At 38.2% G+C, this 25,132-nt stretch overlaps 1 protein-coding gene across 12 annotated transcripts in view; it reads left to right on the plus strand.

Annotated features, from left to right (window-relative positions):
- The window catches only part of TBC1D15 (TBC1 domain family member 15), an 84,897-nt gene that overhangs the window by 13,347 nt on the left and 46,418 nt on the right, over positions 1-25,132 (plus strand). For 4 of the 12 annotated variants that reach the window (XM_016922592.4, XM_063784785.1, XM_063784784.1 and 1 more), the window contains 2 exon segments: positions 19,007-19,105; positions 19,862-19,936. In XM_016922592.4, the coding sequence (XP_016778081.2) occupies positions 19,007-19,105; positions 19,862-19,936 (174 nt within the window). 12 annotated transcript variants of the gene reach the window in all.

Raw genomic sequence — 25,132 nt, forward strand, 5'->3', positions numbered from 1 at the left:
GGGCAATTTATAGAGAAAAGAGGTTTAATTGGCTCACAGTTCTTCAAGTTGTAAAGGAAGTGTGGTGCTGGCATCTGCTCAGGTTCTAGGGAGGCCTCAGGAAACTTACAATCATGGCGGAAGGCAAAGAGCGAGCCAACACTTCACATAGAGCAGGAGGAATAGAGAGAGGGGAGGTGCCACATACTTTTAAACAAAATCAGATCTCAGGAGAACTCACTATTGACATGACAGCACCAAGGGAGATGGTGCTAAACTGTGAGAAACTGCCCGCATAATTCCATTACCTCCCACCAGGCCCTGCCTCCAACATTGGGGATTACAATTTAACATGAAATTTGGGCAGGGACACAGATCCAAACCATACCACCCTCCCAGAGTGCTGGGATTACAGGCGTGAGCCACTGCACCTGGCCGAGTTGTGACTTTAGTGTCTTGAACATATGGGATAGACTTAAAATAATACTTTAATATCCTTCACTGCTATTTGTGTTGTTTTGTGGTCAATTGTAATTGATTACTTTTTTTGTTATAGGTCATATTTTCCTGGCTCTTAGCATGCCTTAGTGGTAAATTTTTTACTGGATGTCAGATATGTTGAATTCTCTTTTTGGGTGCTAGATATTTTTGTGTTCTGTAAAATACTATTGAGTTTTGTGTTAGAAGGCACTTAAGTTGCTTGGAGTCAGTTGGGTACTTTTGGGTCTTGCTTTTAAACTTTGCTAAATGGTATCAGCACTGCATTTAGTACAGAACTAATTTTGCCTCACGGATGAGGCAAGGGAGTGCTTTGTGAATTATGAGATTTCCCACTCTGGCTGGTGCAAACAGTTATGTGAGCCTGCAGATAGTTTCTTCTAATAGTTTCCCTCTCGCCTTGAAGAGTTTACTGACAAACATGCACTGTTCCATACTCTGCTGAATACTCGAGGAAGACTGCAGATTTCTTGAGTTCCCTGTGTGTTCTTCTCTTTTCTCTGGTACTTTCTCCTGTGAACTCTAGCTGTATTGGCATCCCCTATTTCCCACATCTCTCTCCTCACTGGACACCTTCTGAGTTTTCTCTCCCTTTCCCATAGCTGGGAACACACAACATAAAGCTAGACAATTGTATTGCTCTCTTCATTTGGTTCCTTTCTCTCAATAGTCACTATCCTTCATTGTTTGATGGGGAGGAGTATCATGAAAACCATTGTTTCATAGGTTGGTCAGTATTTTTAGTTTAGTTTATTATTATTATTATTTTTCTGGTGGGAGGTTAAATCCAGCCTGTCATTCCATCTTGGCCAGAAGTGGAAGTTTTTATATAGGGTTTCTTTTTCCTTTCTGTTTTTGGTGGAATTAATACCTATCTCTTCTGTACATCTTTTTTCCCCTTCAATCGTAGGCTGAATGTATGTGTTCCAAATTTGTTCTCTTTGTTGTTATGAACTCTTAAGATGGTTTTTTTCTCCCAAGATTTTACCATTTCCTTCTTGTTGGTCTGCATTAATTCTCTTTTCTGTTCTGTACCTTCTGACAGGTGACATTATCAGCAAGATATTCAAGAATTTTAACAGATGGTATGTATTAGAGAATGTGCCAGTAGATGTTTGGATAGCTGAAGGTCATCATCATATACATAGAGTGGTTTTATACCAGTTTGTAATTTGTATTAAAGTGTCTTTTTTCTTCCTTCTCATTGATAGTCTGTATAATCTTCCAAAACAATTGCATTCCTCTCCCCCCAACCTTCTTTTGCAGATTCGCTTGGTGACAGGTGGTGCTACTTCCTCAAATCTTTGATCTGTTCTTCCTTTTCTTTTTCTCAAGGTATATTTTTTCATTGTTGAATTTGTATCATGTTTTCCATCAGACAAAATTCCTTCAGTACCCTTGAGATTTGATTTAGATCCTATTTAAGACTTTACATTTTGTGTATTAGTTCGTTTTCACACTGCTATAAAGAAATACCTGAGACTAGGTATTTTATAAAGGAAAGAGGTTTAATTGACTCACGGTTTCGCATGGCTGGGGAGGCCTCAGGAAACTTCATGGCAGAAGGCGAAGGGGAAGCGGAAGCAAAGCATGTCTTACATGGCGGCAGGAGAGAGAGAGTGCTTAGGGGAAACTGCCACTTTTAAACCATAAGACCTTGTGAGAACTCCCTCACTATCCTGAGAACAGCATGGGGGAAACTGTCCTTATGATCCAGTCACCTCCCACTGGGTTCCTCCCTCAACGTGGGGATTACAATTTGAGATGAGATTTGGGTGGGGATACAGTCAAACCGTATCATTTTGTGTTTATCACCAGTAATTTTTAGCATTTTTGTTGTAAAAATTCATATAGTGAAAATCATACTTACCATATAGCTGAACGAATCATAAGGCAAACTTGTAATCACAGCTTAGGTTAAAAAATAGACCTTTGCCAGGAGATTGAGACCATCCTGGCTAACACGGTGAAACCCTGTCTCTACTAAAAATACAAAAAAATTAGCCAGGCGTGGTGGTGGGTGCCTGTAGTCCCAGCTACTCGGGAGGCTGAGGCAGGAGAATGTTGTGAACCCTGGAGGCAGAGCTTGCAGTGAGCCAAGATCGCACCGCTGCACTCCAGCCTGGGCAACAGAGCGAGACTCCATCTCAAAAAAAAAAAAAAAAAAGACGTTTGCCAATAACTCCAGATGACCTTCCATGTACCACCCCTTGTCTCCTAAGAAACCGTTATTCTAACTTTTATCATAATCACTTTCTTGCATTTCTTTATTAGTAGTAGTATTAAAACATAGCTATTGTGTCTTTTTTAAAAAATGGTTCTTCCATATCTTCTACTTAGTATTACTGGGTTTTTAAGAGTTTTGTTTTTCTTAATCAGTTGCACCTTTTGTCTTGTTATTGTATGTGGTTTTTTTTGGGGGGGGGGTATCTTGTTCAAATTTCAATTTAAATTCATTTAATCAAATACATTATTTCTTGATTTTTAAAGATTGGACCATACAGAAATTATGGTTCACCCTGCCCCCATACTGCCACACCACCCAACTTGATTTTGACACTATGTATCCTTTGAGCAGTTTTCGTATTCATTGTTCTCTGCCAGATGAACTGGAAGATGAAATGAAAACATCATTTATATTCCCATTAGAGATGTATTTTAGATAAGTTTTTGCCATATAATTTGTTCCCTTGTAAAATATCTCAAATTAGTAAGTTGTTAGGCTTGGGGGTCTTATATAGACTTTTAGTAATATCTCAGATATGGTCTGGGAAACTGATTAGGCTATTCCGTTTTTACATATTGATGCCTCTGTATCCCTAAGGTAACAGTCATGAGAATGTATTGCCTATACATTCTTTTGCTGTTTGAGATGCATGGTGCTGATTCTTTGCAGAATTTGGCTTCTTATGGGAGGAGTCTCCAACATGTTGCATGTCTCTGGTAGTGTAGACTTTTGTTTAAGTCTTTTTCTTCTTTTAGCCTTCAATTTGCCAGATTCCTGATTATAATTTCCATTGACCTTTACCTTCTTGGGATATATATTTTTTTCTTTTTTTTCCTGACTTATTTTTTTTTTCTACTGTTCCTGTGAGCTCTTCATTTTCTCTCAAATCTTAGGTAGTAGAAAGGAAGAAAGGGACTGCTGATGCTCTTTCTTTGCTTCCTGTAGTACAGAGGACCTACTCATGTTCACAGCACTGGTAGTTGGTGAATACTACAGATTGAGATGCAAACAGCACGTAGGATATTGGAACAATTTTGTCAGTGTCCATATATGCTGAGCCTTAAGTTGATAGCCTTTTTCATTATGTACTCTTTGGGCAAATAAAACTTGTAGAGTAGACCTTTGAGTCTCAGCCCCAGAGCAGTGGAAGAACCTTGAGCAAATCACTTGATTTTCTTGCAGTTTTTTCAGTTACAAGATGGGAATGATAATATCTGTCTAACTGAATTTTGAGGGTCAGATGTGATAACGTAGAAATGTTTTCGTAAAGTAATGCGTAATAAAAATATTACATAACAGATAAAAGCATTTGAAGCTTTCTTTTAAAATTTTTTAAATTTAATTTTTTTAATTTATTTATTTTTTCTTAAGAGATGGGGGTGGGGGAGCGTCTTGCTTTACTGCCCAGGATGGTCTTGAACTCCTGGCCTCAAGTGATCCTCCTGCCTTGGCCTCCCAGTGTCCTGGGATTACAGGTGTGAGACACTGCAGCTGCCCAGAACCTTTTAATTTTTGCGTTAGAGATCATGAATAAAACTAGAGTGAAGAAATTGAAAGCTTATTCTACTAACAAATGTTATCTGAGATGAAATTATTCACATCATAATTGTTCCCTGTAACAAAATAATTTTTTTGTGACAAATATGCGTAGAGATAGCTTTTCAAATATCAATTATTACAATTGATAAACGTAAGAAGCAGAATGTTCTATGGCAGGATGATACTACTCAGGAATCAATTCATGATAGAGTAATTAAGAAATATCTTCATTATATATTATTGAAGTTTAGTTGGACTTTAAAAAATCTAGATTTTGCTTTTATTTTTAATTGGCACATAATAATTGTACATATTTATGGGGTACAGTGTGATAATCTGATATATGTATATAATGTGTAATCAAATCTTAGTATATTTATCACTTAGAACATTTATTCTTTGTGTTAGAAGCATTCATGATCTGCTCTTCTATTTGAAAATATAAATAAATTGTTAATTATATCATGTGATAGTGCTGTAGAACATTAGAATTTATTCTTCCTGTCTAGCTGTACTTTAGTATTCATTAACCAACCTTTGTCTATTCCCCTTTCCACAACCCTTCTCTGCCTGTGGTAACTGCTGTTCTACTTTCTACTTCGTTGAAGCCAACTGTTTTAGCTTCCACGTAAGAGAACATGTAGTATTTATCTTTCTGTGGCTGGTGTATTTTACTTAACATATATCCTCAATGCTCATCCATGTTACTGCAAATGACAGGGTTTTTTTCATTTTTATGGCTTAATAGTATACCATTGTGCATATATGCAACATTTTCTTTCTTTCTTTTTTTTTTGAGACGGAGTTTCGCTCTTCTTGCCCAGGCTGGAGTGCAATGGCGTGACCTCGGCTCACCGCAGCCTCCACCTCCTGGGTTCAAGCGATTCTCCTGCCTCAGCCTCCTGAGTAGCTGGAATTACTGGCATGTACCACCACGCATGGCTAATTTTGTATTTTTAGTAGAGATGGGGTTTCTCCATGTTGATCAGGCTGGTCTGGAACTCCCGACCTCAAGTGATCTGCCCACCTCGGCCTCCCAAAGTGGTGGGATTACAGGTGTGAGCCACCATGCCTGGCCACCACATTTTCTTTATCCAGTCATCTGTTGATGGACTCTTAGATTGACTCCGTATCTTGGCTATTGTGAATAGTGCTGCAGTAAACTTGGGAGTGCTTCTTTGACATGCTGATTTTCTTTTTTTTTTTTTTGAAATATTGTCAAAAGTGGGATTACTGGATCATATGGTAATTTTTTTTTCTTTTTTTTTTTTTTTTTGAGATAGAGTCTCTGTTGTTCAGGCTGGAGTGCAGTAATGCAATCTTGCCTCACTGCAACCTCCCAATTGCTGGGTTCAGGCAGTTCTCCTACCTCAGCCTCCTGAATAGCTGGGACTACAAGCACGTGCCACCATGCCTGGCTAATTATTTTTATATTTTTTTAGAGATAGGGTTTCACCATGTTGCCCAGGCTGGTCTTGAACTCCTGAGTTCAAGCCATCTGCCCGCCTTGGTCTCCCAAAGTGTTGGGATTACAGGCTTGAGCCATCATGCCTGGCCACTGTTTTTAGTTTTTTGAGGAACTTTCATACTGTTTTCAGTAGTGCTTGTACCAATTTACATTCCCACCAGCAGTGTATAAGAGTTATCTTTTCTCCATATCCTCACCAGCATTTTTTTTTTGTAGTTTTGATGACAAAAAATTAGTCATCAGTTAATTAGCCTTTCTGGGATGAGATGGTATCTCATTGAGATTTTGATTTGTATTTTCTTGCTAATTAGTGATGTTGAACATTTTTTTCATATACCTGTTAGCCATTTGTATGTTTTTTTTGTCATCGTCATTTTTAAATGTAGATATAGAGTTTATTTGGGCCAAGATTGAGGATTGCAATCCAGTAGCATAGATTCAAGTTGCTCTGAATATAAACTTCCTGTATGTCTTCTTTTGAGAGATACCTATTTAGCTTATTTGCCCATTTTGAAATTGGAGTTTTTTTTTTCTGTTGAGGTTTTCGACTTTCTTGTATCTTCTGGATATTAAACCCTTGTTGGATGTATAGTTTGCAGGTATTTTCTCCCATTCTATAGGTTGTATCTTCATTTTGTTGATTGTTTCCTATGCTATGCAGAAGTTATTTTGATGTAATCCTGTTTGTCTGTTTTTGCTCTTGTTGCCAGTGCTTTTGCATTCTTCTCTGTAAAATCTTTGTCCTGACCAGTGCCCTGAATAATTTCCTCTAGTAGTTTTTGAAACATTTTCTTGTAGTAGTTTCATAGTTTTGGATCTTACATTTAAGCTTCAATCCTTTTTTTTTTTTTTTTTTTTTGGGATGGAGTCTCACTATGTTGCCTGGGCTGGAGTGTAGTGGCGTGATCTCAACTCACTGCACCCTCTGCTTCCCAGGTTCAAGCGATTCTTCTGCCTCAGCCTCCCAAGTAGTTGGGATTACAGGCACCCACCACCATGCCCAGCTGATTTTTTTGTATTTTTAGTAGAGATGGGGTTTCACCGTGTTGGCCAGGCTGGTCTTGAACTCCCAGCCTCAGGTGATCTGCCTGACTTGGCCTCCCAAAGTGCTAGGATTACAAGCATGAGCTACCATGCCTAGCCTTTCAATCCATTTTGAGTTGATTTTTGTATGTGGTGAGAGATAGGGTTCTAGTTTCATTTTTTCTGCATATACATACCTAGTTTTCCCAGCACCATTTGTAGAAGAGACTGTTTCTTCCTCAATGAATGTTCTTGGTGACTTTGTCAAAAATCAGTTGGCTCTAAATTTATTTCTGGGTTCCTTATTCTCTTTAATTGGTCTGTGTATGTTTTTATGTCAGCCCCATGCTGTTTTGGTTACTGTAGGTTTGTAGTACATTTTGAAGTCTAGTAGTGTGAGGCGTCCAGCTTTGTTCTTTTTGTTCAGGATTGCTTTGGCTTTTTGGGATCTTTTGTGGTTCCATATGAATTTTAGGATTGTTTTTCAATTTCTGGGAAGGTTGTCATTGGTATTTTGATAGAGATTGCATTGAATGTTTAGATTGCTTTTGGTATTGTGGTCATTTTCACAATATTAATTCTTCCAATCTATGAACATGGATGCCTTTATTTTATGTCCTCCTTAAGTTTTCATCAGTGTTTGTAGTTATTCTTGTACAGATCTTTCACCTTGGTTAAATTTATTCCTACATTATTTCCTTTTTTGTTTGTAGCTATTATAAATGGAATTGCTTTCTTGATTTGTTTTTCTGCTAGTTCATTGTTGGTGTATAGAAATACTACTAATTTTTGTTCGTTGATTTTGTGTCCTGCAACTTTATGTAATTAATCAGTGTTAGGAGTTTTTTGGTAGAGCTTTTAGGGTTTTCCATGTGTAAGATTATATCTGCAAACAAGGATTCTTTACAATTTGGATGTCTTTTCTTTCTTTCTCTTGCCTAATTGCTCTGGCTAGGACTTCCAGTACTGTGTTGACTGAAAGTGGTGAAAGTGGCCATCCTTGTCTTGTACCAGATCTTAGAGAAAAACTTTGAACTTTTCCTTGTTAAGTATGACGTTGGCTGTAGAGTTCATTGTGTTCAAGTATGTTTCTTCTACTAACTTGCTGAGAGTTTTTATCATGAGGGATGTTTAATATTATAAAATGCTTTTTTTCCTGTCTATTGAGATGATCGTATGATTTTTATCCTTCATTCTAATGATATGATATATCACATTTATTGATTTGCATATGTTGAACCATCCATGCATCCTGGGATAAATTGCGTTTGATCATGGTCAGTGATCTTTTTAATGTGCTGCTGGATTCCACTTATTAGTATTTTGTTGAGAATTTTTGCATCTGTATTCATCAGGGATATTGGCCTATGGTGTTCTTTTTTTGTTGTGTCTTTGTCTAGTTTTGGTATTAGGGTAATGCTGCCCTTATACAATGAGTTTGGAAAAATTCTTTCCTCTTCAGTTTTCTGGAAGAGTTTGGGAAGAATTGACATTTGTTCTTCTCTAAATGTTTGGTAGAATTCCACAGTGAAGCCATTGGGTTTTGGGCTTTTCTTTAATGGGAGACTTTTCATTACTGATTCAAACTTACTGTACTGTAATTGTTTTTTTCAGGTTTTTGGTTTCTTCTTGATTCAATCTTGATAAGTAGTATGTGTCCAGGACTTTATCCATACTCCAGTTTGTTGGAGTATGGTAGGTAGTCTCTCTAATGATCCTTTGTATTTCTGTGGTATGTTTTAATGTATAGTTTTTAAATTTCTGATTTTATTTGGGTCTTTTCACTTTTTTTCTTGGTTTGTCTAACTAATGGTTTGTCAATTTTGGCTGCCTTTAACAAATAAGTCAACTTTGTTCTGTAATTTTTTTTTTTGGTCTCAATTTTATTTCTGTTTTGATCTTTTTGTTTCTTTTCTTCTATTCACTTGTATTTGGTTTGTTATTGTTTTTCTAGTTCCTTGACATGCATTGTTCGGTTGTTTATTTGAACTCTTCCTGTTTTTTTAATGTAGGTGTTTATTGCTATAAACTTCCTTCTTAATACTACTTTTGCTGTATCCCATGGGTTTTGGTATGTTGTGTTTCTATTTTTGTTTGTTTCAAGAAATTTAAAAAATTTACTTCTTAATTTCTTCTTTGGCCCATTGGTCATTCAGAAACGTTTAATTTTCATGTATTTGTACAAATTTGCAAGTTCTTGTTTCTGATTTCTAGTTTTATTTCATTAGGGTCAGAAAAGATACTTCTTATAATCTCAGTTCTTTTAAACTTGTTTAGATTTGTTTGTTTAGTGGTCTAACATGTTCTGTCCTAGGGTATTGGCCATGTGTTGATGAGAAGAGTGTGTATTATGCAGCTGTTGGATAAAATGTTTTGTAAATGTCTGTTAGATTCATTTGGTCTAAAGTGCAGCATAAATCCATTTTTTTTTTCTTGTTGATTTTCTGCCTAAATGATCTGTCCAATGCTGAGAGTGGGGTGTTGAAGTCCCCAACTGTTACTGTATTGGAGTATAGCTATCCCTTTAGAGCTAGTATTTTGCTCTATGTATCTGGGTGCTTTGGTGTTGAGTGCATATATATTTACAGTTGTTATATCCTCTTGCTGAATTGATCCCTTTTTCATTATATAATAACCTTCTTTGTCTCTTTCTACAGTTTTTGATTTTTAAGTCTGTTTTATCTGATACATATAAAGCTACTGCTGCTCTCTTGGTTTCAGTCTGTAGGTGTCTTTACAGATGAAGTGAGTTTCCCGTTGGCAGCTTATAGTTGGGTCATTTAAAAAATTCCATTTATCCAGTCTGTATCTTTTATGTGGGCAATTTAATTTGTTTACATTCAAGATTGTTATTGATAGGTGAGGATTTATTCCTCTCATTTCGTTAATTGTTTCTGGTTGTTTTGTATATCCTTTGTTCCTTTTTTGCTCTCATAGTTTATCATTGAAGTTTGGTGGTTTTCTGTAATGGTAAGATTTGATTCTGTTTGCTTTATCCTTTGTGTATCTGCTCTAGCAATGAGTTTTATACTTTTGTATGTTTTCTTGATAGTAATTTTCATCTTTTTTTCTTCCAGATATAGGACTCCTTTGAGCAGTTCTTACAAGGCCAGTCTAGTAGTGATAAATTCCCTCAGTTTTCACATGTCTGGAAAAGACTTTTATTTCTCCCTGATTTCTGAAAGATAGCTTTGCTAGATATAGTATTCTTGGCTGGAAGTATTTTTCTTTCATCACATTGAATATATCATCTCATACTGTCCTGGCCTATAAGATTTCTAAGGAAAAATCTGCTTTTAGGCCGGGTGTGGTGGCTCATGCCTACAATCTCAGCACTTTGGGAGGCTGAGGCGAGCGGATCACGAGGTCAGGAGATCGAGACCATCCTGGCTAACATGGTGAAACCCCGTTTCTACTAAAAATACAAAAAATTAGCCAGGTGTGGTGGCGGGCACCTGTAGTCCCAGCTACTCAGGAGGCTGAGGCAGGAGAATGGCATGAACCTGGGGGACGGAGCTTGCAGTGAGCCGAGATTGTGCCACTGCACTCCAGCCTGGGCGACAGAGTGAGACTCTGTCTCAAAAAAAAGAAAAGAAAAGAAAAGAAATCTGCTTTTAATCTAACAGGGACTTCCTTATATGTGACTTGACGTTTTTTTCGTGCTGTTTTTAGAATTCTCTTTTGACAGTTGGACTATAGTGTACCTTAAGGAAGACCTTTTTAGGTTGAATCTATTTGGGGACTTGTGAGCTTTCTGGATCTGGATGTTTTTTATATCTCTCTCCAGACTTGGGAAGTTTCAGTTACTGTATTAAATAGGTTTTCTATACCTTTTCTTGTCTCTCATCCCTTTGGAAGTGCCAAAATAGGAATATATGCTTGCTTAATGGTGTCCCATAAGGCATATAGGCTTTTGTCACTCTTTTTTTTTTTCCCTCACTGAATAGGTAATGTTAGACTACTTATTTTTAAATTCAGAGATTCTTTTGCTGATCAGGTCTGCTGTAGAAGCTCTCTTTTATTTTTTTATTTTATCATTGAATTCCTCAGCTGCAGAATTTCTGCTTGGCTCTTTTTTTATTATTTCTATTTCTTTATGGAATTTCTCATTCATATCATGAATTATTTTCCTGATTTTATTGAATTATCTGTATTTTTTTTGTATTTCATTGTGTTTCCTTAAGGTTATTATTTTGAATTCCTTTTGTTGATTTCTTTTTCACTGGAGTCTGCTACTAGAGAATTGTATGTTCCCTTGGTGGTGTCCTATTTCCTTGCTTTTTTTTTTTTTTGAGACGGAGTTTCCCTCTTGTTGCCCAGGCTAAAGTGCAATGGCACCATCTCGGCTCGCTGCAACCTCTGCCTCCTGGGTTCAAGCCATTTTCCTGTCTCAGCCTCCTGAGTAGCTGGGACTACAGGCACGTGCCACCATGCCTAGCTAATTTTTGCATTTTTAGTACAGATGGGGTTTCACCATGTTGGCCAGGATGGTCTTGATCTCTTGACCTCATGATCTGCTCACCTCAGCCTCCCAAAGTGCTGGGATTACAGGTGTGAGCTACTGCACCCGGCTGCTTTTTGTTTTCGTTTCATGTGTGCCTCCATTGATGTCCTTGCATCTAGTGGAACAATTCCCTTTCTAAACTCTGTAGAGTGGCTTTTATAGAGAATGACTTTCACCTGCAGTTGAGTGTTTTTTTGTTTGTTTGTTTGTTTTGTTTTGTTTGAGATGGAGTCTCGCTCTGTTGCCCAGGCTGGAGTACAGTGGCATGATCTTGGCTGACTGTAATCTCTGCCTCCTGGGTTCAAGCAGTTCTCTGCCTCAGCCTCCCGGGTAGCTGGGATTACAGGCGCCTGCCACCATGCCTGCCTAATTTTTGTATTTTTAGTAGCGACGGGGTTTCACTGTCTTGGCCAGGCTGGTCTTGAACTCCTGACCTTGTGATCCACCTGCCTTGGCCTCCCAAACTGCTGGGATTACAGGCGTGAGCCACCGTGCCCGGCCCACCTGCAGTTGGGTTTTAATTTGTTGGTTGAGAAGGGTGTAGTGATTGTTTCCGAATAGGTGCAGTGGTATAGTATCCACGTAGCTTCTTTTTAGCTGCTTTCAGTATCAGCAATAATTGTGGGCACCTCAGTGGCGTAGGTTGTAGAAGTTTGTGGCAGCAGTGGTAATGTCCTTGCTGTCAAGGGTTTTTGGGGTTCTAGTCTCATTTTCCTCACAACAGGAGACTTAGCTGAGGGTGTCTAAGTCCTTTTTGGTGTCAGATTTGTTGTGGCCCATAAGCAGCTGCAGTGGCACTGTATTCTATGTGTAGGTGCTTGGAGCAGCTGTGGGTTTCCATGTCCAGGCTCAGCATCTCATAAACCTGTTTTGTCATCTGGGTCTTGGGGTGCAGGTTTGCTTGCTCTGGCTGTGTTGGATGTAGGTTGCCCACAGAGCCAGGATGTATGACGCTGAGTCACCCTCTAGCAGCTTGGGCCCAGGGGGCTGGGTTGTAGCTGTGATTCTCTTAACTGGAGGGCAGGGCACAACACTGGCCTGACTCCTGGGAAGAAGGGGTACTTTGAAGGTTTGGGCCTGGGGAGCAGGGTGTGGCTACAGTTCAGGAATCTGAGCCAGTAGGGTTCAGTGGTAACTTGGATCTCAGGGGATGAGGTCCTGGGTAGTAGTGACTCAAGACCTTGGGATGGTGGGGCTTGGCAGTATCCAGACTCTGTGAGTCGAGGTGCAGTAGCAGCAAGTACCTCAGAATGGCAGAACACAGCTGTGGTTTGGGCCCCAGGAGAGGGGGTAGGGAATAGCACAGTGATGACTTTATTCCCCAGGGAGAGGAGTATCTCAGCAACTTAGACTCTGGAGTGCTAATCCAGCTCCAGGGAAGCAAGGTACTAGAGTTGTTTGGCCTGTAGGGTGGGCTATCTAGCTCAGCATGGCTGTGTTTCTCTCGGATATGGGGTACTGTGTCAGCTCAGCCTGGGGATGTGTGGCTGCTCAGCTCAGGCAGGGCACCAGTTTCCCAGGGAGTGATATGCCCTTTCAGCTTTGGCCTGGTGGGGCGTGACTGTTCTGTGCAGCTCAGGCACATTTCCCTGGGATGGAAGGTGCCACTTCAGCTTGGGTACCGGGGTGTGTTACTGCTCTGGGTGGCCAAGGCACTGTTTCAACTTGGGAACTGGGGATATGGGACTGCTCTGAGTGGCCAAAGTTCTGTTTTCCCAGAAGGCAAGATGCCACTTTTAGCTCTGGCCTGAGGGGGTGAGGGCAAGTGTACGTGGACTGACTCTGTTTCCACTTGGCCCCACAGGGAAGGGTGTACCAACTTTTCACAGCTGGCTTGGGGATGGGCCAGTGGGCTGGGGTGGTTCGGTGGTTGCTTAGTCTCAGTGATGAAGGGAATCTGTGGCTACTTGCCCCTAGAGCAATACACATTCTGCCACAGTTCCAGTTCCAAGATGGCATAGTGCAGTAGTCTTTTGGGCCACAAGGACAGACGCAGTATCTTCTCCTCTCTTGGGGGAGCACAGCTATTTAGACTCCAGGCAGCTCCCTCAGCTGGGGTTAGTGCCTGTGAGGACTGCAGGGACTGGTGAAGTCTGTAGGTGTCTAAGTTGTTGGTGGAGGCTGCTGGTATTCTCTTGTTTACATCCTTGCTTTAGGAAGAAGTTCCTCCTGGTTCCCAGATGATCTCAGCTCTGGGATGGAGTGATGGGATCCCAATATTTCCTTGTTTCTCTATGTGGCCATCCCGAGTTTTCTGTGTGCTCACAAGGGTTTCTGTCATTCCTATGATGCACTCTAGTGCTCTCCCTCAGTTATTATTTTTATTTTTAGAGACAGAGTCTTGCGTATGTTGCCCAGGCTAGTTATGAACTCCTAGGCTCAACCAGTCCTCCTGCCTTGACCTCTCAAAGTGCTGGGATTACAGGCATGAGCCACTGTGCCTGGCCTGTCTCCTCAGTTATTTTTGTTAAAATGTAGTTGTTTGTTCATTGTTTTGGTTGGTTGTTGCGGGCTGGGGAGAGATGAGCCCTAGGGCCTTCTAGACGACCGTCTTGCTGACACCAGTCTCCGGACTTCTGTTTTTGTATTTTGGGCTATTTAAAATAGTTGGTATTTGAGAGTTGTGATTTTTGTATTTTAATAAACACATGTGCTTAGAGATTAGGGTGATGAACAGATATGTCATATGAATAAAAAATAAGATCATACCCTTAAAAAATAGATTGAAGGACTACAATATTCAATGAATGATCTAAACCAAAATGATATGAAAAGGGTTAAGCTTCTTGTGTAGAATATTTAGGAGTTCAGATGAGAGTAAGGGTTTTTGTTTAAAGGCCAAATGCTCCTGCATTGGTTTATAAATTTAGACATTTAAAAATTGGTTTTTAGTTCTGAAGCAGCATTGTTTTCTGCATTTAAGCCATTTCAGGAACTGTTGTCCTCTAGGGAAGCCATGTGGAAATTTTCTGGTAGTTTCTTTAGGCAATAACAGTTACGATTTAATGGATGAATGTGTCAGGAAATCTGTGATTGGTGACTTTACTGAAGACCACATATTTATCCAAGGAAAGACTGGATTACAGATTTCCTGGCAGTTCTTTCCTCAATTTATTCTTTTCATAAAATAGAGATGTAGATAACAATACTGGTTTTGACTTATTCAGGGTGGCTGTGAGGATTTAAGTGAGATCAGGGTACTTTGGAAACAAGGTGCTACAGGTTGATTATCCCTTATTCAAAACTGGGGACCCAAAAGTGTTCTGAATTTTGGAATATTTGCAGTATACTGGTGGAGGATCCCCACTCCAAATACCTGAAATCCACAAAGTGTTCATTAAAAACAAAAAATCATTTATTTATTCTTTAGAGACAGGATCTTACTTTGTTGCCCAGGCTGGTCTGGAACTCCTGGGCTCAAGCAGTCCTCTCATTTTGGCCTTCCAAAGTGCTGGGATTACAGGCGTGAGCCACTGTACCCAGCCGAGGAAGTGTTCCAAGGTCCATTTCCTCTGAGCTTGAAGCTGGTGCACAAATTTTGGAGCATTTCAGATTTAAGATTTTTGGATTAAGGATGCTCAACCTATATTTAAGTTAAAACAATTATCACTAAGTGATTTTATATTGGAAGTAAATTATGTACCAATGCAACTATTTTTTTCCTGTGCCCTTAAGTCTTATAAAATATAAGACTTTGTAAGATTTAGTAGCTATTACAAATTAATAAATTTATTAATTTTATTTGCCATTTCTGACAGAACTGTTACTTTGTATCAGTTAACATCACACCCTTCAAAATTAGAAAGCTAAACATGACTGCTTTCTGAAGACAGTATAAATGTAGTTTGGAATTAGGAGTTTTGGGATGTATAATTTGTTCCTCAAAAAGGTCTGAGGAGTTGAGGAACACAGAATACAGAATGAGTACAGCTTTGACTTTTTTTTTTTTTTTTCCTCTCGAGACGGAGTCTCGCTCTGTCTCCCAGGCTTGAGTGCAGTAGCACGATCTCGGCTCACCGCAAGCTCTGCCTCCTGGGTTCACTCCATTCTCCTGCCTCAGCCTCCCGAGTAGCTGGGACTACAGGCACCCGCCACCACGCCCGGATAATTTTTTCTATTTTTTAGTAGAGACGAGGTTTCACCGTGTTAGCCAGGACAGTCTCGATCTCCTGACCTCGTGATCCACCCACCTCGGCCTCCCAAAGTGCTGGGATTACAGGTGTGAGCCACTGTGCCCGGCCAGCTTTGACTTTTTTGTAAGGTGTCTGTCACTTTAATTCTTATTATTTCCCCAGCTAAACTACTTAGGAAACTCTTTCAACTTTTTCTTAAGTGAAAAAAAATAGGCAACACTTAAGCAACAAATGTAAGAGGAAGAGTTGCTTAATGTGCCTAAATAAGGTAAAGTGTTTTATTTGATTGTATAGGGTTCACCTCATTAAAATTCTAGAATCTCTTTAGTGTTAATGGTATCATAGAACCTTAGATTGCATTGTTAATGATAGCAAGCTTTTCTTGCCAAATGAGTGTCTCTTTTTCCACTATGGGAGTTAGGAAGTTCCCGACTATTCTACTAGCTGAGTCTTACGTGAAAATATGCTGAAGTGTTATTTCTGAGTATGTCTCTGATCCATTTGTCACAAGAATATTTTTTCTCAATATCTTTTTTAAAATAAATTTTATTATGTACATTTGAGGTTTACAACATATTATGGGATACATACAGATAGTAAAATGGTTACTATAGTGAATTAGATTAACATATTTGTCATCTCACATAGTTACTTTTTTGTGACAACAGCAGCTAAAATCTACTTATTTAACTGGAGGATAGCATTATGCTACGTGAAATAAGCAGATACGGAAGGAAAAATAATTGTGGGATTTCACCTATATGTGGAATGTGTATAATTAAAAAAACAACTCAGGGCTGGGTGCTGTGGCTCATGCCTGTAATCCCAGCACTTTGAGAGGCCAAGGTGGGCAGATCACCTGAGGTCAGGAGTTTGAGACCAGCGTGGCCAACATGGTGAAACCCCATCTCTACTAAAAACAGAAAAATTAGTCGGGCATGGTGGTGCATGCTTGTAATCCCAGCTACTCGGGAGGCTGAGGCAGGAGAATCACTTGAACCTGGGAGGCAGAGGTTGCAGTGAGCTGAAATTGTGCCACTGCACTCCAGCCTGGGCAACAGAGCAAAACTGTGTCTCAAAAACAAAACAAAACAAAACAAAACTCAAGTACAGAGAATTAAACAGTGGTTACCACTAGTCAGGGTTGCTAGGAAATGGAGAGATGTAGGTCAAAGGATAGAAAATAGATACATATGATGAACAAGTCTAGAGATCTAATGTACAACATGCAGACTAAAGTTAATAAAATTATATTGCAAAAGGTGGAGATTTTAAGGGATTTCTTTTCCATAACCTTTTCATATTTTTTTTTGTGTTCCTAGGTATGAGCATCTGGTTCACCCTCCTGTTTTATAAATTGATAAACTGAAGTCTAGAAAATTTAGTTTATACTTCTGGACTTTCCTATTTTCATGTTACTCTTTAAAATTATTTTTAAATATATGACTATACTTTCGCTTTGAAATATTCAAATAAGTCAGAGGCATTAACATAGAAAGTTAACAGTTCCTGTTTCAACCTTTTCTCATCCTACTCTCCCGAAGTAGTCTTTGTTAATACCTTAAAGTATCCTCCCAGAATTTGTTCTGTATATTTCACAGAGATAGAAACTTTGTGAAAGTGTAAATGTCAGCATACTATATATACATGATGATTTTTCTGTGTGCATTGTCTGTTTCCCCGTCCATTTAATCTGCCTCATCCTTTAACTCCAGAATAGTATCCCCCAAAGAATGGATATCCCAGGATATATTTGATAATTTTCCTATTTGTGAATATTTAGATGCATACCCTCCCTTTCCTCCTCCCCTTCTCCTTCTCCTCCTTCTCCTTCCTCTAAAATTATAAATAATACTGCTGTGAATATTCTTATGCATATTTTTGTACATATATCTGTAGGCTTTAAAATTTTTCATCTCTGTACAAACAGTATAGAATTATCTCCCACCCTTTCTCAGCTCATCCTATCCCCATGTAAGCTTCTGTTTATATGCTGGTCTGATGCTTAACAGCTATTTCAGTAAAGGCCATTTTACTTAGGTTTTTGAAATCAAAACTTCCTTGGTGATTTTAATTACTTAAAAGACTGTTTCCTGACATAAGTCCATATCACAGTTGATTAACATAACACATCCGAGAGAGGCAGTAAAAGTAATGTGGAACCTTTATATTGTAGTGGCTAAGAGCGCAGTTTTCTGTTGTCAGACTCCTTGGGTTTCAGTTTCATCACCACCGGTTATTATTTGCCTCATTTGGGCAGTTATTTCACCACTTTCAGTTGTCTTATTCACACAAATGGGCTTCTGATCCCAATGATGTAGTAGAATGTAGTTATATAATCTGTGATTTAGGGTGGTTGTAAGGATTAAGTTACAATATAAGGAGTTCCTAGTGTATAAGTTTTCCGTAAATGTTAGCTAAAAACAGGAAGAAACATACCTATTTACATTTATGAATGAAGGAGTGATAGACTCTGATAGTGCTTGTCTTGCATTGCTGACCCATGATATTCTGAAGACTAATATTAATAAAAGGTCTACAGAAATATAGAATAATATACTCTGTTGACCAGACTTATATATGTGAAAAGTTCTTAGGTCTAGAAGTGACTGTTTTTTACTTATTTTCATAATTAAAAAAATTTTTAAATGGTTTGAAATGGGTCTCAAGAATGGAATCTCAATTTATAACATTATGTCTATGAAAAATGAGGCTTAACCTTAAATGTTTAAATTTACTCAGGAGTTAACTTAAGTCTCCCCTATATTCCCATAGGAATTTATTCAAGGATTATGTCTTTATCATCTTCATGTACTTTTGGTCTTTTATGTGCTTTTTACATATAGAAGCACTCAGTTAATATTGTGAAATTGAGTTAGTGAGTCATTTCTAGGAGTCTCCATCACTACTCTCTTTATTTTTGTTCTCATCACTGCTCTTTAAAATTCCTGTATTATTTCCCGAATTTCTATGCCATGGTGTTTCAAAAACATGCCAAAATGATCTTACAGTAAAAATGTGCTATTATGGGAATAATTAGAAAGGATTGATTCCTCATTGTGTTTCATTTGTTCTTATTCTTAGATATTTTCAAGTGCATTTTCAGTTCGAGCTCAGTATTTTCCTTAATGCTCATGAAAAAAAATACTTATTTTTTTGATTTTTTTATAGAGATGAGTTCTTGCAGTATTGTCCAGGCTGGAGTGCAGTGGCTATTCACAGGTGCAGTCATAGCACCCTACAACCTTGAACTCCTGGGCTCAAGCCCAGCCTCCCAAGTAGTTGGGACTACTGGCATGTGCCACTGCATCTGGCGAAAAATATAAATTTTAGGTGGAATTTAAATATTGAGACTTGTTGCAATTAGTCTGACATCTTTGTTTAAGTAGAAGATCAAGATTGTGATTATCACGAATCTGATAAACTTTCATGCATTAACAAAGCAGAATTCCAGTTTATGTTTGCTTGATTGAAGTGCTGTTAACTCTGAGAGGTATTTTTTTAAATAATACATTTATATATGAAATAATCAGAAACTTGGCCAAGTATGATAAGAAAATATATCTTAATATTTTAACATGTTAAAATAGTACTCTATAGAAATTATGTGACTAACTTTATTTTTGCTGTTTTAGATTATATATGAACAAGAAGGAGTATATATTCACTCATCTTGTGGAAAGACCAATGACCAAGACGGCTTGATTTCAGGAATATTACGTGTTTTAGAAAAGGTAAGTTTCTAGTAAATGATTTTATTTAATAATAGTTTATGGTAGTGATTCATCTTTGGAGAATTATCAGAAAGTTTGAATTTCATGTGTAAGATACAATTATGTAATTGAACAGTAATTGTAAATTTAACACCGAAATGATGTAATAGTCAAACACACGCTCCTTGACTTATGATGGGGTTATGTCTTGATAAACCCATCATAAATTGAAGATATTGTTTATCAAAAATGCATTTAATACACCTAACTTACTGGACATCATAGCTTAATTTCCTTAAACGTGCTCAGAACACTTACATTAGCCTACAGTTGGGCAAAATTATCTAACATAAAGCCTGTTTTATAATCAAGTGTTGATTATCTCATGTAATGAATTGAATACTGTGCTGAAAGTGAAAAACAATGTTTCTGTGGTTACCTGAAGTATGATTTCTACTGCATGTGCATTGCTTTTACACCATCCTATTACAAAAAAATCCTGAGTCAAACCATCATGAGTCAGGGACCGTCTGTACTTTAGATAAAATGACATGGAATATTCTAAAACTTACGTAGAAGTTGTAGCAATATAAATTTTTCATGATGAAAAGTAGGCAGAATTTGAAAAATCTATGTAACATTTTTGATTTACATATGATGTTAGCATATTTAAAATGTAGATATTTAAGAGGCTGAAATTTTATTTTGGGTTCAGGGAATAAAATAAGAATAACATATTGCTGAATATTAAATATAGTTCATAATTTCTTTCTCTAGGATGCCGAAGTAATAGTGGACTGGAGACCATTGGATGATGCATTAGATTCCTCTAGTATTCTCTATGCTAGAAAGGTATTTAAGAAAAAAATGTGTTACTAAGGGAATGCCATTTAAAAAATAACAGTATTATCCATATATAATTCACATACCATAAAATGCATCCTTTTAAAGCATACAATTCAGTGGTTTTTAGTATATTTACAGAGTTGTGCAGCCATCCACCAGTATCTAATTTTAGAACATTTTCATCACCCTCCAGAACTCTTATCAGCAGTTACCCCTCATTTCACCTACTGTCAGTCACTGGCAGTCACTAATCTACTTTCTGTCTCTAAGGATTTGCCTGTTCTAGACATTTCGTATAAATGGAGTCATGTAATAATGTAGTGTTTTTTTTTGTGACTGGCTTCGTTCACTTTGCATAAGGTTTTCAAAGTTCATCTGTGTTACATAGCATGTATGGTCCTTTTGTTTTTGATGAATAATATTGTGTATACCATTGTATTGTCTAATAGTGTATATATCACAGTTTTATTCATCAATTGATGGACATTTGGGTTGTTTTCACTTTGGGGCTAATAAATATAATGCTGCTGTGAGCATTCATGTGCAGGTTTTTGTGTGAACATGTTTTTATTTCTCTTGAGTGTATACCTAGGAGTAGAATTACTGGGTTTTATAATTGTGTGTTTAACATTTGGGGGAACTGCCAAACTTTTTCAGAGCAGCTGCATCATTTTCTAATCCAGCAGTATATGAGGATTCCAATTTGTCTACATCCTCATCAACACTTGTTATTATCTTTTTAATTTTAGTAAACCTAGTGGATATGAAGTTCTGTTTGTTTCCTAGGGCTACTGTAAACGAATCATCACAAACTGGGTGGCTTAGAACAGTCTTAATTTATTGTCTCTCAGTTCTGGAGACTAGAAGTCAGCAATCAAGGTATTAGGAGGATTGGTTTCTTCTGAGGGCTGTTAGGGAGAATCTGTTTGTTGCCTGTCTGCTAATTTCTAGTAGCCTCAGACATTCCTTGGTTTGTAGATGGTGTCCTCTGTGTTTTCACATCATCTTCCATTTGTTCATGTCTATCTCTCTGTTAATCCCCTTTTTATAAGGACATTAGTCATATTGGATTAGGGCCCATCCTGATAATCTCATTTTAACTTGATTACTTGTGTTAAGACCCTATTTCCATTAGGTTAGTGCAAAGGTAATTGAGGTCTTTGACATTGCTTTAATGGCAAAGACCGCAATTACTTTTGCACCAGCCTAACAAATCGAGTCACGTTCTGAGGTAATGGGAGTTAGGATGTTAATTTATCTTTTTGGGAGGGGGCAGCACAATTCAAACCATAACTGAAGTTGTATGTCGTTGTGGTTTTATGTTTTCCTAATGACTAATGATGTTGAACATCTTTTCATGGGATTATTGGCCATGTGGTGTATACACTGTCTTTTGGTATCTGTGGGGTATTGGTTCTATTTGATGTAGCATAGTACTTGGTGCACAACAAATTCGAGTTTTACCTTTTGGAAGTTTGTGGAATTTTTTTTCCTGAATATTTTAGATTCCAGGTTTGAATCCACAGATACAGAACCCATGGCTATGGAGGGCCAACTGTATCTTCTTTGGAGAAATGCCTGTTCTAAATCTTTTGCCCATTTATTTATTTATTTGTTTATTTATTTATATTTACTTTTTTTTTTTTTTTTGAGACGGAGTCTTGCTCTGTCACCCAGGCTGGAGTGCAGTGGTGCGATCTCAGCTCATTGCAACCTCTACCTCCCAGGTTCAAACATTTCTCATGCCTCAGCCTTCCAAGTAGCTGGGATTACAGGTTCCTGCCACCATGCCCAGCTAAGTTTTGTATTTTTAGTAGAGATGGAGTTTCACCATGTTGGCCAGGCTAGTCTCGAACTCCTGACCTGAGGTGATCTGCCCGCCTCTGCCTCCCAAAGTGCTGAGATTACAGGCTTGAGCCACCATGCCTGTCCTTGCCCATGTAGTTATATGTCTTTTCTTTTATTTTTGAGACAAGGTCTTGCTCTGTTGCCCAGGCTGGAGTGCATGGTGTGATCTCGGCTCACTGCAACCTCCGCCTCCTGGCCCAAGCAATCCACCCACCTCAGCCTCCCAAATAGCTGGAACTACAGGCGCATGCCACCATGCCCGGCTAATTTTTGTATTTTTTGTAGAGACAGGGTTTCAGCATGTTGGCTAGGCTGGTCTCAAACTCCTGAGCTCAAGCAATCTGCCCGCCTTGGCCTCCCAAAGTGCTGGCATTACAGGGTAGTTACTTGTCTTTTTATTGTTGAGTTGTAAGCATTCTTTATATATTCTGGATATAAATTTCTCATCAGATGTGTAATTTGCGGACATTTTTTCCCGTATGGTGGACTGTTTTTTCACTTTCTTTTTGGTATGCTTTGAAGCACAAACGGTTTTAATTTTCATGAAGTCAAGTTTATCTATTTTTTTCTTTTGTTGCCTGTGCTTTTGGCGTGTCATATCCAGGAAACCAGTACCTAACTCAGGATTATGAAGATGTACTGCTGTTCTTCTGAGTTTTATAGTTTTAGCTCTTATATTTAGATTGGTGATTTGTTTTTTTTTCTTTCTTCCTCCCTTTCCCTCCCTTCTCCTCGCTTCCACATCAAGTCTCCATCACCTGAGTAGTGTACATTATACCCATTAAGTAATTTCTCATGCATGGTCCATTTTGAGTTAATTTTTGTGTATGATGTAAGATAAGGAATCATTTGAACAGATTTTTTTATTAAATAGTTGTACTTCTAATTCTGTTATGTTTTTGTGCTTTTCATGTGTCTGTTCAATATTTTCTCATAATTTTTTATTAAAGATTTTATTTTTATTTATTTATTTATTTTTGAGGCAGAGTCTCACTCTGTCACCCAGGCTGGAGTGCCGTGGCATGATCTCGGCTCACTGAAATCTCCACCTCCTGGGTTCAAGCGATTTTTCTGCCTCAGCCTCTCGAGTAGCTGGGACTACAGGCGTGCGTCACCACACCTGGCTAATTTTTTGCATTTTTAGGAGAGACGGGGTTTCACCATATTGCTGGTCTCGATCTCCTGACCTCGTGATCTGCCTGCCTCGGCCTCCCAAAGTGCAGGGATTACAGGCGTGAGACACTACACCTAGCCCTAAAGATTTTATTATTTATAAAATACATTCTAATTCAAATTATACATTTTCCTACATAAATTCTGGGTTTTAGAAGGTTTATTATGGAAAACAGAGGTATCTCACTTTTCCACCAAATTTTCCATCTCCCAAGGCAATTATAAACCTTGTAGCTGTTTTTTTGATTAGTTACAGCCCTGTGTCTAAATAACATTCTTCTAACACTGCTATTTTTTTTTCCAATTTACATATGTGTGTTGACTCCTCACTGTGGAAGGTGGGGATTTAGCTCTGTTTTATCTATGAATCACCTTGAAACTCTTGCTCAGTTGTCTACATTTCTTCTCAGAATATTTAAACACATAGATTGTCTTCTAATTTCATTTTCTTAGATACTCTTATCCCAGAGCCTTCTCACAAGCTTATCCTGGACTGATTGCTCTTTTAGTTTGCAGTGCAGCAGCTTTCCTGGGGGTTCTTTTTTGCCTCTTTTCCATATTTTAATCCCTCTGTTTTCTGTATCCCATGCCAACCTCTGTTTTGATTTATTCCTTGTTTTGGTGCAGCTCCAGGGCTTCCTGAGAAAAAGAGTGCATGGGAACAAAAACATTTCTTTGTTTTGTTTTGTTTTGTTTTTGTTTTTAAAGACTTGGCTTTATTCTGAATTGGCCTGGCAGGCCAAGAATTACAGTTTGAAAGTAAATTTTCCCGTGGATTTTTTTTTTTTTTGAAGTTTTTTTGTATTTTTTTTTTGAGACAGAGTCTCTCTCTGTCTCCCAGGCTGGAGTGCAGTGGCAGGATCTCCATTCACTGCAACCTCTGCCTCCTGGATTCAAGTGATTCTCTTACCTCAGCCTCCGGAGTAGCTGGGACTACAGGTGTGCGCCACCACACCCGACTAGTTTTTGTATTTTTAGTAGAGGCAAGGTTTCACCATGTTGGCCAGGCTGGTCTCGAATCCCTGACCTCAAGTGATCTGCCCACCTCAGCCTCCCAAAGTGCTGGAATTACAGACGTGAGCCACTGTGCCTGGCTGTTTTTGAAGTTTTGCCCCAGGTTTTCTACTTTCCTTTATTGATGTTAAGTCTAATGCATTCTAATTCCTGATCCCATGTTATGTGTGTGTGTGTGTGTGTTTTTTTAAACCTCTCTAGAAGTTTTTAATTATTGTCTTTTTGTTTCTAGTTTTATGTTCTGGTTATGTGCCTTTGTGGATTTGTTTTTTTAATACATTGTGCTGGGTACTTGATGAGCTCTTTTAATATGGAAACTTCTGTCTTTTTTTTTTAATTCTGGGAAATATTTTTGATTTATTTTAGTGATGATTTCTTCCCCATTTTCTGTTTTCTTTCTTTCTGGAACTCTACAATTTCTGGACTGGTCCTGTAATTTTAAAATCTTTTCTTTCCTGTTTTTTCTTCCTTCCTTCCTTCCTTCCTTCCTTTCTGTTTCTTTCTTTCTTATTTGTCTGTACTATTTTCTAGGAAATTCAGTTTTCTATTGCCTTTTTCATTTTTTGCTATAATTTCATTACTAAGACATCTTTCTTGTTCTGAGTGTCCTCGTGTCCCCTTTTAAAGGAATAGCATTAGCATTCTGTTCTTTGTGGTTGTAATATATTTTCTTATTACTGAGGAGTTTAAGGATAGCTTCTTAGATGTTTTTCATCTCCCTATGTAGTCCATTTCCCTTTAGTGACCTTTTGCCCTGCCCCCACCTCATTTCATTTGAACTCTGTTTTCTGTAGATAACTTGTCTTTGATGTTTGTTGCTTATGTAGTGTGGGGCTCATATTTAACAAATTTAAGAGCAGATGCACAACAGTGATTATATTCTCTGTAGGTATGGTTAGGCCTGGTAATAGTGAGACTCTTCCTGGGGTGCATGGCTAAGCTGTTTCCTTGGAGAATCCCTAATGTCAAAGTCCACGTCTTTTTGGGCTAGTAGATTTGACAAGAATCTGCAGATTCCTGCCTGGAAAGGGTAAGCTTGGATGGCAGTATTCTGGCAAATGAGTGGAGAAAAAGGGCTGGGAGTCTTGCCAACTTCTTTGTATAGGTTGACTTTCAATTAATTCTCCTGATTTCAGTATATTATTCCTTTGCTCATTGTGTTTGATT

This window comes from Pan troglodytes, chromosome 10, assembly GCF_028858775.2.
Source record: "Pan troglodytes isolate AG18354 chromosome 10, NHGRI_mPanTro3-v2.0_pri, whole genome shotgun sequence".
In the NCBI taxonomy this organism is placed as follows: domain Eukaryota; kingdom Metazoa; phylum Chordata; class Mammalia; order Primates; family Hominidae; genus Pan; species Pan troglodytes.